The sequence below is a fragment of the Pyrgilauda ruficollis genome, unplaced genomic scaffold (genome assembly GCF_017590135.1).
Source record: "Pyrgilauda ruficollis isolate IOZ18807 unplaced genomic scaffold, ASM1759013v1 scaffold22, whole genome shotgun sequence".
Lineage (NCBI taxonomy): Eukaryota > Metazoa > Chordata > Aves > Passeriformes > Passeridae > Pyrgilauda > Pyrgilauda ruficollis.
In genome coordinates, this window is record NW_024521428.1 from 5,132,269 (window position 1) to 5,151,122 (window position 18,854).

At 38.4% G+C, this 18,854-nt stretch overlaps 1 protein-coding gene across 1 annotated transcript in view; it reads right to left on the reverse strand.

The window, feature by feature from the left end:
* Positions 1 to 18,854, reverse strand: part of ATP10A (ATPase phospholipid transporting 10A (putative)) — a 110,124-nt gene that overhangs the window by 7,924 nt on the left and 83,346 nt on the right. The window contains exons 9-16 of the mRNA XM_041468592.1: positions 18,350 to 18,544; positions 16,391 to 16,952; positions 10,357 to 10,460; positions 10,059 to 10,185; positions 7,780 to 7,964; positions 6,090 to 6,411; positions 4,003 to 4,079; positions 518 to 643 (exon numbers count right to left, since the gene is read on the reverse strand). Coding sequence (XP_041324526.1) covers positions 518 to 643; positions 4,003 to 4,079; positions 6,090 to 6,411; positions 7,780 to 7,964; positions 10,059 to 10,185; positions 10,357 to 10,460; positions 16,391 to 16,952; positions 18,350 to 18,544 — 1,698 coding nt within the window. The remainder of the gene's footprint in view (positions 1 to 517; positions 644 to 4,002; positions 4,080 to 6,089; positions 6,412 to 7,779; positions 7,965 to 10,058; positions 10,186 to 10,356; positions 10,461 to 16,390; positions 16,953 to 18,349; positions 18,545 to 18,854) is intronic.

Consider the following 18,854-nt stretch of genomic DNA (forward strand, 5'->3'; position numbering starts at 1 on the left):
TCTTTACCACCGTGTGCTTCCTTTCTAATGAACTCTTCTGATTAGTTGGAAATAAGATAAATCAAGGAAAAAAACCTTCCCAGTCTCTCTGAGACACAGAGAGGACTCAAATTATCTCAAGTCACTAGGAAATACGTACAGTGAGTCATAAACAATGATGAGATATAGTCAGGAAGAGAAAACACACTCAACTGCTACTTGAGACCAATGCTGGATGACTTTGGCATTGAAGACTCCTGTATCCAGCCAGCTAAATTCTGCAAAACTGCTCTGTAAAGAAACTTTTCTTCAGCAGTGCTTGTTATTTGTGTTACCTAATTTGCACATTCAGCAGCACACTGTAGCTGTTATGGAGTGAGTCCCGTATTTCTGCAAATGGCAGCCAGCTGTCTTTCAGCTCTGCAAATTTCTTTACAGCTTATTTATAAACCATTTGAAGGCTGACCTAATGCTCACTTAGCACAAAATAAACCTTGGAAACATGTGGTGCCATAAAGCTGCCAAGTCAAACACTTACTGCATTTTTGTAGAAGAAATACAGCACCATGTTGGCGAGTCGGGAATAACACCAGTGGCCATGAACAAGCAAAAGCTTCTCCAAATGCCTGAACCTCGGGATTGCAAAGTCGCTTGCCATCACCGCCTTTAATGAAACAAAGGTTGGAATCATTATTGTAAAGCACCACCTTCAACACTAACAATGAATCTAGTCATCTCCTCGACTCCTACAGACAGTGGAAGTTGTACTCATGAAGAATGAAATCCATGGCAGTGCTGATGAAGTGCAGCTATTGCTGCATGGATTTGAAACACCCATGAGCAAACGCGGCAGCTCGGAAGGACACGCAAGGCAACCCGGTCCTCACCCAGAGGAGATTGCAGCTTACATTGCAGACGGTGACAAGCTACAACAAAAAACAAGAGGTGGGAGAATGGCTGACAATTGCAGTTGCACGAGCATAAGGGCCCAGAGTTCATGTGTGAAGACCATGGTGGCTGTATCTTTCTCTGTAAAAACTACAGCGTACTTGCAGGGCAAAATGAATTTCCAGAGAATAAGATAAGAACAGCATAATTAAGTGCTTGCATCAAAATGATTTGACTTTAAAAGACTAAACAATAAAAATATTAGTTTTAATTTAATTTGCAGGCCTGGTTTATACAGTTTACTTGGCTGTCCTGAGATATCAGTATTTTGAGGGATTTTTAAAATCACACATTTTCAGTAACTGTCTAGAAGAAAAAATCACACTAGATGAGATTCCTCTGGGACTGTGCAGACTGTCAGATGACACTGACAAAATGAATCACGGTTTCTCTCTAATTCTGACTAAATTTCAGGGTACTGTAGATCTAGATGAGACCTACTTGTGTTATCATAGCTGTTTCATGATTTTCCTTATCCCTAGGATCACACTGAGATTTAATTTAGTATTATTTTACATTTCATTTTCTATTTTGGTATCACCTTTCTTCTCACCATTCAGATCAGTGAAAACAAGGGGAAAGGTGAAAACCTCCAAAGGAGCAGTATCTTCCTTACACTCTGCTTGGTATATTTTGGCTGTATTTTTAAATGAGAGACATATTTCCTTTTAAGTTTTCCTAATTCTCTTTCCTGGTAGAACATCAAAAGGTCTCAGTTTTCCCAAGTAGGTGCTTGTAGAAGCTATTAAAATAAACTTTAAAACAGTATGCAAGAGAAGGTGTAAGAATACATTGCAATTTAAGCAGTAGATATATATATATATAAGGACTGAGACACTTTTTAATATGTTGACACATCCTAGGATTTCTCAGGTACTGAGACACACTTGCTATAACCTCCCTGCACTGAAGTCTGATTTGTCTTGCAGACATACAGCTATCTTGCAGTTTGAGGAGAACACAGCTATGCTATGTCTGCTTCCTTGTCCTCCACCCCATCTCAGCCTATTCCAATGTCAAAACAAAACCGTTAGCTTCATTTGTGCTTCTAACATAGTTCTTCTCAGCAGACTGTGAGAAGTGTCACAATTCTTTTCTTTTTTTATTCCATTTGTATTATGGTGAGGAACACCGAGAGAAAGATATGTTATCCAATTACATTTGCATGTTTACTTAGGCTCAAAATACCCACTTGATTTTCACATTTATTTTTTTTTCTTCCAGCTCCACATGCTTCCACAGAATGTGGAAAGAAAATAAATCAGACAGTATTGCTGTCTTAGGCATCTAAATGCTCAACGTCTTCTGAGTACCTGCATGTGTGCAATTCTGACATTTGTTTATAGTAAAGAGGTCTGTGTGGCTCCTTAGGACTTGCAGTAAGGGAAGGGATCTATAAACATTTTCCACTCTGCTGAACTTTTATTTAGAAATAAAACCAGGTAGTTTAATGAGTTAATGAGAAAACAGCTTTCAGACCTGGATACGCTGCAAAAGCCAGGGGGATTTGAGGACCAGTTATTATAAGTACTGAGAGTGGCATAAAGGGGAAAGGAGTCAAAAAATGCTATGAACAGCTTATTCCTGCATTAGGAAAAAAAGTATCTGAATTAATACATAGATTATGGACCTTATTGATAAGTTCATAAGAGGTGTTAAGACCCAAGAAAAATGTTTGCAGCATATTTTTTTGAATTTATAGGTTTGGAGGGGAGCCCACAAAACCAGCTTTCTCTGAGCTCTCTGGAGCTTGGACTGCCTGCAGAGTGATACTGCAGAAGTTATGAAGGATTTGAAGATGCATACACATTGAAAAGTGTATGATAAATAACAAAAATATCCACTGACTTTTATCCAGTGACCTGTCCTCACTTCTGCTGATCTGGAGTCAGAAAATGTATAAAGTTGATACCCAAGTTCATAGCTCACTTAAATTTTTGTTTTATAAGTTTGTGTGTTGACCCAAATAAATTACAGCATTCATGAAATTCCATGAAATAAAACTCTATAGCCAACTTGTGCACTGTGTGAGGGAGGCCTCTTTCCCTTTTGAGCAAAACATCCAGCCAATGTTGCAAAAAATGCAATTTGGGTCAGAGAACCACCCACTGGTAACTAAGTTAAGGAGCATGCTCATCTGCTCAGGTCCTCAGGATGGAAACACTTCCCACCTTCCTGGTGGAGCTATTTGACATATACTCAGCTACTCTGTTTTCTCTTGCAATCAGCCTGCCCAAATACAAAGCAGGTTGTGGAAATAAGGTATACTCCTCATTCTCTGTGTCTTACTGCCACGTCTGGTCTTAAGACTGCAACTGAGCTGCACTAGCAGTAGAGGAGGCTGAGATAATACATACATCCTATACACATACATCCTCTCTTCTGGGGATGAGAGAAGTGCCTCTTACACAGTGGTAAATGCAATCACAGGTGGAACATTCAGAAGACTACAAGGCAAGCACCCTCATCCTGCTATTCCCTGTGACTGGAAATGCGGCCAAACCAAGACTTGCAGTAAGGTGTGAGGAGCAGTGGCTCTGCAAAGGGCCACAATTTCTACTTTCTTTACTGTTTTCCTGTCTGAATAAACTGAGTGACTGAGATGTGTGTGTGGCTGGGCTAAGGGTGACCACCACACCATGCAAATAGCTACATCGGTTGTACTGGCTTATGCAGCCACTCCATAGAAGAAGTATACCCAAGCAATACAGGAGAGAGGGGAATAAGATGAACCTTTATTTCCTAATTAATGCATAGCTGAGGTTTTTTTTTCTCCCTTAAACAATTATTTAGCTAATTATTTAATCATATTGCTTAGAGAGCTGATAAGTTCAATTTTCTGAGAAGGCAGAGTGTTTCTAAACTCATGGCAGATCTCAGAACAAGTGTGAGCTCAAGCTCACAAACTCAAGCTGTGAGAGCCCTTATAAAACAAAACTGGCACTCCTCAGCACAACTTGGTGCTTTTCCTTTATTTGTAATGACTATCCAGAGGCAGTCTGAACAATCTGACCTATAGGAAGTGGCTGTCTCATGCCCTCATGGGAGTGCTTTCCACTGGATGAGCAACATTACCTGCATGCCTTCTTGACCAGAGATCCCCACACCAACATCTGCCACTTGGATCATGCTGACATCATTAGCACCATCACCTAAAGATGACAAAATGCAGTTTTGTTGTCACTAGCAGACCAACAACAGCTGGTAGCAAAAAACCAAAGGAAAAACACTTGCTACTGAGTGTTGGTTGAGTATAGTAAGAGAGACATTTACTAAGTGTTGGTTGGGTATAGTAAGGGAGATGTGCAGTAGGAGAGGATACACCTTTAGAATATAAGGTTCAAAGCTTGCAAAGTTTCCAAGACATTCTGATCTTTTTAGACCTTTTTATCACAGGAAAGAAACAATAAAACAAATCCATCTCTTTTTAATAACACCTAAAATTCAGGTATCAGGCTTGAACAGCACCAATAGTAAACAGTAGAAAGATGAGAATGAGCATCCACAATACTTCTGCTTCCTCATTAAGTGTCTGCCTCCAATCACGTATGACAAGAATTAAATGTGCAAGAAGGCCTAAAGCCAATGTCATCAGTTTCCTTGCTGTTGGCACGTGTAAGAGTGGTATCCACTCACCAGACAAAGGTGATGTCTTTCTGAATGTGTAATACAGAATCACAGAATTCACAGAATCACAAGGTTGGAAGAGACCTTCAAGATCAAGTCCAACCCATGACCTAACACCTCAACTAAACCATGTCACTGAGTGCCATATCCAATCTTTTTTAAACACATCCAGGGATGGTGACCCCACTACCTCCCCAGGCAGACAATTCCAGAACTTTATCACTCTTTCCGTAAAAAACTTTTTCCTAACGTCCAACCTATATTTCTCTTAGTGCAGCTTAAGACTGTGACCTCTTGTTCTGTCAGTTGCTGCCTGGAGAAAGAGACCAACCCCCACCTGACTACAAGGAAGTAATCCTTCTTTCAGGAAGTTGTAGAGAGTGATAAGGTCACCCCTGAGTCTCCTTTTCTTCAGGCTACAACCCAAGTTAGCTCATGTTGGTTAAAAGGGAGGATGCATACAGGTAGGCTTTAAGCCAGAGCAGGAGCTTAAGCTCAACTTGTAGGCTCAAGATGCTCAGAAAGAATGAACATTCAAGCTGCCCAGTCTCCACTAGCGTTTTTAAGCATTCTGGATAATTCAAGTTAACAAGCCAGATGTTTTTTACAACATATGCAAATTATTACATCCACAGTCAGTCAGCCAAAGATATAAATTCAGTGGGAGGGAGGGAGGCATATTTGAGCAAGATATAATATACTAAGCATGAAGACTGTGATAATCAGCACATACTTGGTGATGTTGATGTCACACAAATCTGGCAATTATTATACGTACTTAGGGTTTCTCATGGGCAGGTCCCACCCATATGTGTTCCAGCTATAATTAACCAATACAGGTAGATGAAAGCAACTGTATTTCTAACAGTATATGCTGAAATAGTATCTTCTAATGAAACATGAACCTAAACTTGAGATAGAAAAAGAAGAGCTGGTTGACTTGTGTAAAAATCATAGAAACATGGAAGATCCTGTCAAACTCAAGAAAGATGGACTGCCAAAGTCTCCCCTTTGCCAGTTGAGTGATTAGGTGGGGAAAAGTGTAACTGTTGTTATGACACCAGTTGTAAATCCACTCTCTGTAATGACAAGGCCAAGTAAGGCTGACTTGTGATGATAAACACAGAACCTTGAGTTTAGGCATGACCAAATGAAACAGCACCGAGCACAAATTTTTTGCAAAAAGGTGTTTTGCAAAACACTGTTTTGCACAGCATAAGATAACCCAATTCTTCACAGCTGTGTTCAGACATGTCCAAACCTCTTAGCATAAAGGAGTCTTGATTACCTAACTTCTGTAGGAAGAAATCCCAAATACTGTTCCAGAGTTCTATGCTGGTTTTGAGTAAATATGTTAGAATAAATATATTAGAATTGTCCAACATGTTTTCAGACAAAACTGAAAGGCTGTTTCAGTTGTGAGGCAGCTGGGAGGGTCCTGTTGCACGTCAAAAAAAAAATCAAAATTTTCAAGACACATCAAGGCATACATCAAGGTATACATCAAGGCAGACTAGAATAAACTGAGGTATTACCTATTGCCAAGGTCATTGCTTTGAGTTTGTCTCTGACTAGTTTCACTACCATGCTCTTTTGGAGTGGGGTAGAGCGACAGCACAGGACTGAACGGCATCGCTTGGCTAGTGCAAGAAATTTATCTTCTAGTGCGGGTTCCAGGGCATAAGCTAGAGTCCTTCCATCAATGACTAGGCCCAAGCTGGAAAGCACAGAGGAAGAGGGTGGATAGAGAGGGGTGAACCCAACAGTCATGTTTCCAGTAGCTCCATCTATTGTGTTGTTTGAAAATTTAGACTCTACGCATTGCAGACACTGTTCCAGCAAGACAGCACATGTCTCCTGAAAAGAAATTCAAAATAAAAATGCTTGAGAGAAAAGAACATGCATTCAAAGGCTTCTGTTTTCTGTATGCTTAGGCATAACTATATATGGGGAATGTATTATTTGCTGTGCTGTTTAAGTTTTAATTTCTAATAACCTTCTACTTGTTCTGAACACACTTAATTCTTGCAGAAGGTATGTCAACAGTAAAGAGTAGAAAGGCTTAAAATCTAACTCTTCTTTAACATGCACTTTTGTATGCTAAATTACTTTTAGCTCCTTCTCAGGATAACAGTGCTGAGAAATTATATATAATTGGTACCAAGTTCAGTATGGTGATGAACACCATTATGGTGATGAACACCATGTATACGCCCACAACTCAGATCAAAGAGTTATGCATTGTTAAAGGCCAATTAAAGGTTATTTAAGCTGAAATCTCTCTCCTAGCCATACTCAACTAGAATATGTTATTGAGAATATATGAACATTTAGAAGAAATGCTATTGGTCTTACAGCAAAGTATGACTAAAAAGAAAAACCATGAAAAATTAATTTACCAGTTTAGTAGATACACCCAAGAATGGAAAATGCTGTTATCTCTTCCTCCTTTTTGAAAGAAATTGGAACTGAATACTGATGGCCTACCTCTCCTCTGCTGATCTGAAATCCAATTTTATCACCCCATAAAAAGACTACAGCACTGTCAGTCTGGTTCCTTGTATGTTAGACCGTATCAGTAAACCCTTTGTGACTGCTTGCAACAAGTTGAGCACAGGAAAGATCAGTAATTCAGAAGGATTAGAAAAGGTTTGTTAGGAAGCAAGGCATTACTGTAGATGTGGTTTTCTGCCTCTCACTATTAGCATCAAAATTTAAATATTGCTTCTATCTCCAGAGAAAAAGCCACCTGAGAAAACATGAATGACTGAGTTATCTAAATATTACATTTAAGTGGCATAAAATAAAGCACAATTTCTCAATAGGTTATCAGTTGCTTTATTTCTCAACATGTACTTAATAACAGGTTGCTTTTAGACTCATTAGTGCCAATACAGAGAAATAGGGATGTTTTGAGAATGCATACTGAAGAAAGTGATTTATGCTGTTATGGTATATTTTCATTCATGGTGAAGTTCACTACACACAGTTACATGTTTTCAGTAAGGTAATGATAGATGGTTTAGAAGCATGATTCACTGAAAAGTATTCAAAGACATGTCCTACCTGAAAATTATAGCTGAAGCAGGAAAAGAAGCAAAAAAAAAAAAAAAAAAAAAAGACAAAAAAAAGGAAAAGGAAAAAAGCCATCAAACTTTTAATTGTACAAGTTGAAAATGAAGCAAAACTAGTTAATTAGTCAACTTGTATACTGGATCTGCTTACTGGTGATTCAGCATTCAAAGTGATGATTTCTTCATCGTGGTCTAGTAGCTTGCAGGCATATGCAATATTAACAGCTGTTTCTTGCTTGTCTCCAGTAAGAACCCAAATCTGCAACCCAGCTTTGCGCAAGCTTGCAATGGTTTCTGGAACACCATCCTGCAAACGGTCTTCTATGCCAGTTGCACCTAAGCACATAAAAAAGCAAAATATTCCATATTAAACAAACATCAAGGGTTGCCCTTAAATTTTAAGCTTAGATTACAAAAAAAAAAAAAAAAAAAAAAAAGAAACCAACAAACCAAAACCCAAAACAAACAGACCAGCAGCCACTTCTAGTGGGAGACAGCTAAACTACTAATGGTTGCAAGATCTGGGCAGCTTTTTGGGGGTATTGATGAGGAAGAAAGGAAAGTAGCTGTGGTAAACAGTTGCAAATAACAAATCCAGAATTCAAAATGTCAAAAGCCACCAGATGCCACTCCTAGTCCCAGAGGTTCACAAGGCTTATTGTCTCTATACTTTGTATCTACGTAATTTCTGCTGAATGTTGCTAGAGAAGCTATTGCTTCTTGGAGATCAGTTCAATTCCTAAAGGTCTTAACTGCCTTTTCTCAGCAAGAAGAGAGTGGGTCACTGGAAATTCATCTTTTAAAGGGGACTAACAGCAGGACTGCAGCTTGGCAACAGCAGATTAGACTGCAAATATAAACCTTTTAGTGCCTTGTTGCTGCTCTTTGCTCATGCAGAAAGATGCTGGTGACCAAATGAGATATAGCAGAGAATAAATCATAAATCTGTTGACCATGATGTGAGAGTAAAATGTGTATTTTCATGCTTTCAATGCATCTTTCTACCTGTTATAAAAGACTGGGTATCTGTTTTAAGCTTACAGAAATCAATTGACTGAGGCAAGATACTCATATGTAAGAGAAGTGGTAAAAAGCCACTGAGGACCAGGATCAGTGTCACCATTGGTGCATCAGTGCTCCACTGAGTGCCAGAGAGACTTCAATGTGAGGAAATGGAAGCCCTGCCACTAGCAAATGAGGAAGTGACAGACATGCAAGTTTCTTGGAACAACAGGAAAAACAAAACAAACTTTTCTCAGCTAATTATTTATTCTATGTTTGTTCCTTGAAAAAAAAGCACTAACAACAGAAGTCCCCTTAAGTCTGAGCACCAGCCATTTACATGAAAACACATTCTTAGGGCAATGCTGGGAAAGCTATTGCTATCTAAATAAAGAAAAATATATTCCAGGCTGAATTTTTATTCCCACAACCTAATGATGGCTGATCATTGCAAGCTACAAACCACAGTATGAGGTTCTTGGGGAATGACTGAACTGATAGCTTACCACTGGCCAGAGCTCACTTACTTGTCCGGCAGCTCAATTTCACTTTTTTTCCCCCTTTTTTTTAGCTCAGACTGCAGCCAGAGCTAACAGGTACACCCATGGTGGGATCTTGATTTCTCTGGTCTGAATTAGGCAACTCATGCCCTCCCTTTAGGTCAGGGAAGAGAACCAGACGCTTCCAGGGCATGACTCATCTAATCCTAAAGCAGATATCTACGTCAGACCAAATGAACTATACTTTTTTTTGTCTCTCCATTGCTTATATGTTGAGCCTTAGAGACCTGTAGTACATGTATTAAAAGCTGGGTGAGGTGGATCTGTCTCCCAGATCCATGCTGGCAATTAGTAAAGGTCTTTCAACATCTCAACTCAAAAGAGTATGATTTGGCTCTTGCAATAATTTTTTTACATACACTCATTTTAACTGCAACCCCTTGCCACAGAATACAAGGCCCCAAGTGCATGTGCTGAACCTGATGTATATGAAAGTTGATGCCTCTCACAGATGCAGTTTGTGAGCTTTGCTTTGTGCATGTCTCTGGTGCCCCTGGAGTCAGGGAAGTCTCTGACATGTTGAAGCAGCACTGAACTAATGAAATTCTGTAGACAGCTTGGGCCAAGTCCTCCTCTTCTTTAGAGCAGCAGTTCCCATTTAGGAGATTGTGTCAAATTCATCCCTGGTATTACTCCACTTATTTCATTAGTGATCTAATGTTGGCAGGAGCAAGGAAAACAGAGTATGTCTTTTATGTTAATTATATCCTATTCCTTTGTGGTGCTGCACATGACAGCCATGATAAAGTCACACGAAAGCCAATTTCTATATTGTCAGAAGCAATCTAAGGGAAAGAACGGATTTCATAGCCAAGCTTTCAGAATTTTTATCACAATTTAATTTCATGTCCAGCTCTCATTTCATTACCTAGCAGATGCAGATTCTTCTCTATCCGCAGTGCTGACTGAAACAGAAGTTCTTCGCGATTTTCAATAGAGGATTCTGCTTCTAAATGAGTTTTTAACCAGCAGCCATACTCTTCCTTGCTGAGAACCTATCACAAAGAGTATGTGAGGACACAGTCAATATGATGCAAAGGCATTCATACTTTACTGAATAAAATAAAAAAGAACTTATGAATCAAGAACAATAAAATAATAAATACCTTCAGTAATTTTTGTAAAGACTCTCCTTAAAAGCAAAGTAAAAGCCTGCATTTACTTACTCTTTTTGCAATACACAGAGTCCGCAGCCCATCTACAGCATAAAGATTAAGGTAATTCTGGGTTTTGCTTCGGATTTTTTTTTGATGTTTGCCCCGAGGGTCATCTAGATAAGAATAAAACCATAAATTACTTGTTGAAAAATAACAGCAGCTGAATTGCCTCAGAGAATAAAAACTTGTATACAGTGCTTACTGTACCAGCACTTTATAACTGATACTTTTAATGAGGTGTTGATATTTCCTGGGAAACTCAAGTAAAACACTTACTTAAAAAAAAAAAAAAGTCATTTTTTGTTCTTTTCTCTTCTCTTTTCTGTTTTTCTTCTTCAAAAAAGTCACAGTGAATGTATGTGAGAAAGACTTTTATTTTTTACTCAAGTATTTCTTCCACCTGAGTATTTTAAGAAATCATGATAATCTTCACAGCAAACAATACTGTCAGAAATAGAAGTATGATTTCAAATATGCTACTAGCAAATGTTTTTTCTATTTCTTCACGTCTCATCATGTGCAGAAAAACAACACTTAAAAATAGCACTCAGTCTTCCACCTAGGCTAATATCTTGAAAGAAGTGGAAACAGTGCTCTGTTTCAGATATCTAAGTGCATGAAGGTCCTTTTGTCTGTTACTGCTGTACTGATACTTCCTATCAGCCTGAATCAACACAAGAAATTCTGGGTGTGACTGTGATTTCATTTAGAGCAGAATTTGCACTTGCAGACCTCACAGCTAGCTTCTACCTTGGATGCATCAGCAAAACTTCCACTTAGCTTAACCCTCCACTTAAAGCCATGTGTAACTACTCAAAATGAGGACTGAGCATCTGTTTCTTTTCTCTGCTTAGCAAGGACTGGTGCAGTGTGCTCACTCTGTGATCAACATAGAGTACTAAATATGATGGCTGCACATTTTGTTCTATCTTATTACAAGAAATGATGTCTCAGAAAATTAAAAACAAGCAATAATGTATCTTTTTTATAATCTAGGATTAAGACAAGTTCATGAAAAAGGTACTGTAGTAGTAATCTTTAATAATATGAATTTCAAGGTTAGCACTTAAGTAAACATACAAGGGGGTAAATTTTTAGATTGGAGCCATTGAGTGAGAATGACTGGTACCTTCTGGCAGGTTTTCCTACTCCCTGATGTGATAGATTTTTTTTTTTACTAAAGTCTGAATATTTTAGGGGGATGTAGAATAATTTCAGGATATAATTCTGTAACTGGAGCTGTTCCTAAGTGCAATATTTGAGTTACTAGTACTTGCACAGTAATCAGTCACTGAGTCAGGTGACCACTTCTCACCCAAAGTCTGGGCACTTTGAGAGACCTACTACATACAGCACTGAATGTGCTCACCTCTCATACTGAGAGCCTACGGGCACTATGCCATTATATTAAACACTTAATACAGGTATATAAACTAGATGGCATAAGTATCTTACTGTTTATACTTTTCAGTGCCCATTTACCCAGTGTGCACTCATAGTGACTTTGATCTTGCTATATGTTGACTGCATACATATATCTGTCTGTCTATGAAGTTACATAGCATTCAGAACTTATATATATTTATACAGCAGCGGAGTGTGTAATTGGGCATTCAGATGCTTCAGCACAGACACATATATTGATTTTATAGAAATAAGGGAACAGTGAGTTCAGAATCCAAATATTTGGGTTTTGTTCCATTTATCTCAACCACGTATCAGAACATCCAACTCACTGTACAGCTACTTTCTCACCTTTAAAGAGTTTTCTGTCCTCTCTAGGTCGGCAAAGCTTGGAGTATATGTACACAGTTGTTCCTAAGGGACTCTGTGAAGATTGTGGTATTTCCTGCATATGTTCATCTCAGCTCAATCTGATTAAGGTCATGTGGTGAATACTGACTGGTAGGAATATTCTCTTGGGCCTGCCCATCTACCTATTAATACTACCGATGCTGTCACCATTGATTGTCTCAAAGGGACAATACAGATATATTATTCCAGAAGGACATCCCTACAAGCATTATTTGCAATTGGAAAGCCCTTTCTTACACTCTGCATAAAAATACGCATATAAGAAACCAGCAGCCTAACACAGTTTCATTTTGCTACTTTTTCTATTAGTGCATTATAATCTTTTTGGCACATGTGACTTTGCTGTATAATGTAAGATTTTTTTTTTTCTGTGAGAAGTACTGAAGCAAACCTTCTTTGAGGCTTCTTGTATTAGTGAGCTTTTTTTCAACTTTAGAACAATAAAGCAGGCAAGCATTCTTCCCAATTTATTGTGATACATTAACATTCTAGAGAAAAATGCCATATTTTTTGCATATCCCACACGAAGTCTTCTTATGGGAGTGGCTATTTCAGTGGCTCACTGACTTTAAATGATGCAAACTTCAATAGGTGCTTAAATACATCAAAAGCTGTTTCTATCCCTTTAAGGTTAAGTGGTGTTAATCACTTCAGATCTGTCTAAATACCACAGGTGCTAATGCAGTGATCATAATGTTAAATGCTCATACCTCCTTCAATGAACAAAGACAGCAACTCTGTACAGTAGAGACGTGTATACTATTTTCTGTGCAAGTTCTCATTTCCAGCATGCCAATGACAGCTAAAGCCCCTTACAGCTGTTCATATGCCTTATCAGTCCTACCCTACATTTATCTTGTGCTCCGAAGTTAGAAGGAGGGAACGTATCTTTTGCTGACAAAACCCAGCTGTGGAGATTTTTTTTAGCTGGGATGAAGTGTCTGCTCTGAGCAGCGTGACCACATGCCCCATGTCAGTGAACAGCAAGGAAGTCTCCTCCAGAAGAATGATAGAGAGCTAGTGGCCTTCTACTTCTTCATTTCCTTCCCTAATCTTGAGCTGCAGCAAGCCACTGCAATCATTGTTTTCTCAATGATTTATGTTCACAGCTCCTGCGCGAGCTGGGTATTGACTCACACAGTAACTTTCTTATTTATGAACGTGGTGACTGTTGAGATAAAGTAAAAACAATACACTCTTGGGAATAATTTCAAGGCTTTTGGAAATATCTATTTGCTATCAGAATACACGAGGTTCCACAGTCTTAACCACAGTCAGATATACAGGCAGAGCAAATGGAGTCAATTAATAATCTTTTTTAATTTTGAGGCTCATGACATTTTATACTTTTCTATAAGACACAAGGAAGCTAAGACATAATACTTCTGCTTCTGATTTCAGGCTGCTTCTCTCATCATATTATAACATACTTATTCTTACAAACAGGAATCTTTATTTCATGCCATGTGGCGTTTGAGCTGGGAGATTACAGACAAGGTGCTGCCTTGGTCCTTCAGTCTAAGGGCAGAAGTCTGAAGACACACGCTTGACTAGTGTACAGTTCACATATCCCTGAAGCACTACGAGAGCAAAGACCAAGTTGGGGGACTAGCTGTCGTCTCCATTCACTTTTTAGTTATTTCCTTAAAATGATAAATGACTGAATTCTTGTAGCATTACATCTCCTCTCACACACGTGTTCCACCATCACCAGTGAACTGGATAAAACCAATGACAGACCCCACGATATAGATAACAGCCACAGCATAAATCTTTTGAGGTTCCCTCTACATCCATTGACACTAGGATACTGCAGGCAGAGACAGCAAATTCAGTTCTAGGCATGAAAGATACTCAAGAGAAATGGCAAATGATTTTCAGACAAATCTGCTGAAACATACAGAATTACTGAAGCCAGCAGGGGCTCAAGAGAACTAGAAAAAACAAGGGGAACAGCTTATGGTGTTCTGTAGCTATGATATTATGAAAAATCCTTTGCTGGGATTTTTCCTCTCCTGAGAAGCTGAGGAGCCTCAGGAGAGAAATGTAAACAATTACTATCTGCTGCTGTGGAATGCAACAGGTGCATCCATGATTGGTCCATGTGGATTGTTTTCCATTGATGACCAATCACAGCCACCTGTGCCAAGGCTGTGAGCAGTCACAGGATTTTGTTATTCTGTTCTGTTCTATTCTTGTTGTAGCTTTCTGATCTCTCTGTTCTTTTAGTATAGTCTTAATGTAGTATTTTAATATAATATTTAACATAATAAATCAGCCTTCTGAAATGGAGTCAAGCTTCGTGTCTCCACACACGGAGAGTTCGTCGCAACAGTGTTCTAGCGGCTGCATTTTACATTGCTTGCAAAAACAAAGCACACCAGAACTCATAGTTCAATTTGGCTAAAGAAACCCCAAACAAACAAAAAGCCCAAATCAAAACAAAAAACTTCCCGCAAAATTTCAGAACCACTTTCAATTTGCTTGCCTGTAATGATGGTGGAATCTGTATTTGCCCAGCTACAGACACTGCTCATTCCCACAGTGACCTTCAGGAACTCTGCTTCTTCTCTAACATATATCAGAGAATCACAGAATCAGTAGGTTGGAAGAGACCTTCAAGATCATCGAGTCCAACCTGTTCCCTGACACCTTAACTAAACCATGGTGCCACATCCAGTCTTTTTTTAAACACATCCAGGGATGGTGACTCCACCACCTCCCCAGGCACACCTTTCCAGTACTTTATCACTCTTTCCATGAAAAACTTTTTCCTAATATCTAATCTATATTTTCCTTCACCTTTGATGATGTTGCCATTTTTAAATTTTCTAATTGGCCTTACTGTTTTTATCTAGGTGGGTCCTAGGTAAAATTTTCCCTGAAATTTCCTGAAAATTCCTTAATCCATTGAGTCTACTGTGAAGGGACATTGCAGCTTTGAACACAGTCTGCTATATGGTGGCAAAAAATTTAAGACCTGGCATAAAATATTTTTTCTTTTCTAAATGCTTAGTTGTCATTGTGAGAAACTCATTTCCAATCATTATTTTCTTGGTATTAGAAATTTTTAGTGCTAAAATTTCTCTATTAGTAGTTTGGAAGGAAAGAAGTTTCCATAGATGCTCTACATGCCTTCTTGATATCAGATCTTTGCTAGAAAATTATTCATGAATACTTTATTGTCAGTTAAGGACAAGTTGTTCTTAATTTTTTTGGCTCAGCTTTGATTTATATGGCTGAAACCAGAAAACTAATGCCAACATTTTTTCTGTGTTTCGTTAAACTAAAATTACACAGTATAAGCCTTTCACAATTGTTTACTCCAACTAATGTCAAAATAACCACAAAGTCAATACTTTAGTGAAACATGGGAAGTACCTCTAGCACTTTGGGGCTCTGTCCATTCATATTGGGAAAATCTCTAAACACTGCATGAAATTCAGTGTTGAAAATGCAGTAAATTAGATGCAAACTGATTAATGCGAACTGAAACCCATGAGTTTCCTCTAACTTCTGAAAACTTATAGGATTCTTCTTGAGACAAACTGATTACAATTAGCTATTTAAAGCTGTCCCTGCTTCCTAGGACATTTGGGTGCTGGAGAATTCTACATGCTTTAGGGAAATTCCATATTCACAGCTACATGTCTATTGCTTGCTAGTCAATTATGTATTTGAAGCCAATATTTCTTGTCTGAATAGCATCTCTCTGTCTTTTGCCACAACCTTTCTGTTTTGATGGCTGATTCACACTGCCCTTTAGCATCATAGTTAAACATGAAAAAATGTGCTGCTTAATGCAACATATTTCAGCAAAAGGATGTAAGGACTTACAAATGAAACAGAGGGAAGCAGCAATAAAAAATACTTCAGTTTCATATGAAATACTCAATTGTCCAAGCACTGCCAGGCAGGTTTTTATAAAGAAATGTAAATTGCTTTGGCTGAGTTGTAAGAAATTCCTTTAAAATAAAGCTTGCAAGTAGAAGATCTTCTACAGAAATTATCTTCACTCATTCTTGTGAGGTAAAGAACCAGTAATTTGCAACAGAAAATTTGCAATAATTACAAAGTATTATAAAAGATGGGTAATGATTGCCATTTTACAATATTAAAAGCATGCAAGTCTACTTGCTAAACAAGGCAGTAAGATATGATGAGATCTTCAGCAACTAATTGCCTCCCAACCCCCCCCCCCCCCCCGCAAGGTAAGTAAGAGGTGTACCTGAAGAGCAGGGGAGAAGAAGATCCATAACAACTGAATCTGCTCCTTTAGTGTAAACATTTATTTCATCTGTGAGAGGATGCCTGACCACTACCGACATCCTCTTCCTGACGGAATCAAAGCCCAGCGTATGTAATACTTCAAAGCTTAAGGTTCCCAGGTGAGGTAGCTCCACTGATACCTGGTCAGACAGCCTTCCAACCAGAGAACAGTTATATGCCCTTGCTGCATAGACGAGAGCAGCTTCATCTGGACTCTCTGCTTCATAACGGAGTTCTCCTTCCTCAGGTGCACCCCCCACAGCCATCCTGCCTTGCTGGGAGCTGTAGCCATTGTTATTCATCTGTGCAGAGTATGCCAGCTTCTCTTCCAGTTTCAATAAAGTGCTGTCCGTAGATGTAGATGAAAGCGTGCTTAGACCAAATCTGTGCATTGATTTGCTTGTAGCTAGACTAGAGGAACTGCTGCTGTTAGATCCAGAGGTCAAGCGACTTGGAGTGAATCTTCGTATGAAGTCTTCAATGGTTTTTACTGGAGATTTTAGTTCAAATCGGTCTCTAACCTTGAGATGAAGAAAACCCACCAATGAACAAACACCAAAGAAAAGAATTCTGACACTGATAGTCAGTCTAAGCATCTGCAACTAAAGAGTAAAATTTATTTGAGGGCAAAAAGTAATAGTATTAGTATTTTGAGAAAGTAAATGGACAACACTGACTCAACAACAACAAAATAACTCACTAGAATTTCAGAATTATACCTGTGTATGCAAACACATATATTTGTATTAAAACAGTTTTTTCTTCTTTCACCTCCTCAGATATGACTAGTGGATAGTCTATCAATGCTGCGCTATCACCATCTGCAGAGCATACTAGAAGCTACCATTAGTATGAGCTTCTCATAGTTTGTGCATATTCAGTGAAGGTAGTGAAAAAAAGTTAATGCAGTATTTTTTTGTTGAGAAGGGTGGTATCTCATAAAGTTTAATGAGAATATGCCAATGTTGAAAATATTCTCAAAATACACGTTGCAATAAGTAATTTCCCCCATCGCTTTCATCATTGAAGCATTTTGCTTCAGACTTACCATTCATCTCAGTTCACACAAATCTGTTCTAAAGATACAGTAGCATTACTAGTAATAGCATATTCATAGTAATATATATTATATTATTGTGTAACACTGTAGCATTCCTTAAACAGCAGAACTGAGCATTCTCCAAATGTTTCCTTGGCACAAAACCACATCATTTTGCAGACTAGTTCACTTTTTAGTCCAATCTGGAACAGAAGCAAAACGCAGAATTTTCTCCAGAATGGAAATTCCAGCTGCTGGCGAGCTTTAATATTACATTCCATTATAGTTTTGTCTTACAGATCATCTTGGGAATGTGTTCTCGAAATTCTCATTCATCAATGACACTAGTTAAAGGCCAATTTAAGCCCTAACGATCATTATTTCTCATAATGAGCTTAAGATGCATCTTTTACATAATTTGAAAGTTTTAAGTAATGTTTTTTTAAGTGTATTTCTCTTTTTAAACTTTTAAAAATGTCTCACCCTTAATTTAATCTATATATGAAATATTTATTCACTGACAGCTTATATCCCTTTCTGGTAAGTTTTTCCCATTTACAAATTAGTTTCCACACATGCTTACATATTTATGCTTATTAAATGAATAAATTACAGTACAAGAAATCCAGAGAGTTTCAGAAGTATCTTGAAATTGCCAATGAAAGAATATCTTGTCATGGAGGCAAGTGAAATAGCTGACATACTCCTCTCAGCTAATGCATTATTAAACTCACTCAGCCACATAGTGGTTCTACGAATCATCACAACTCTAGCTGTTTCTCACTAGAATAGGAGGTTTTTCATTTCCCTAACTTACCAGATAATTTAGTATCAAGGCAAAAGAAGCCTGAACTCTCTTCTCCTTTTTCTTTAACTTACCTTCTGTCGGGGCTGATTAGGTGCAGTAACCACGACTGTGTTACATATAGTCAGAGCTATGAAGAAGTCGAAAACGTCGCACAGTTCTGGACTCAGATGAGATAAAGGCTGCTCGTGGCTCCTCATGACCTCCAGGTGCTTTGCACATTCATTCACCTTTTCTAACAACCTGGGGTCAGGTGTGATGTCCTTCTCCTAGTAACAAATAGCAGTGATTAATATCTGTACTACCACATTTCTAAAGCAGCAACATGCAATTAAAGCATCCAAAGCAGCGTCAACATCAAGAGTTTTGGGGTGGCCTTACACCACAGAGTAGAGGTACAGAGAACTGTAACACACCCATTCTAGACAATAAACAGTTAACAATGAGCCTACTGTTAGAAACTGTGTGAAATATTTATAGCAGCAATATTTATCTACTTTGGAGGTAGTGAAAAGGAGGAGAGTTACATCCTAATTTTCCTCCCTCCTTCCTGTTTAATTCAAGACATTTATTAACTAA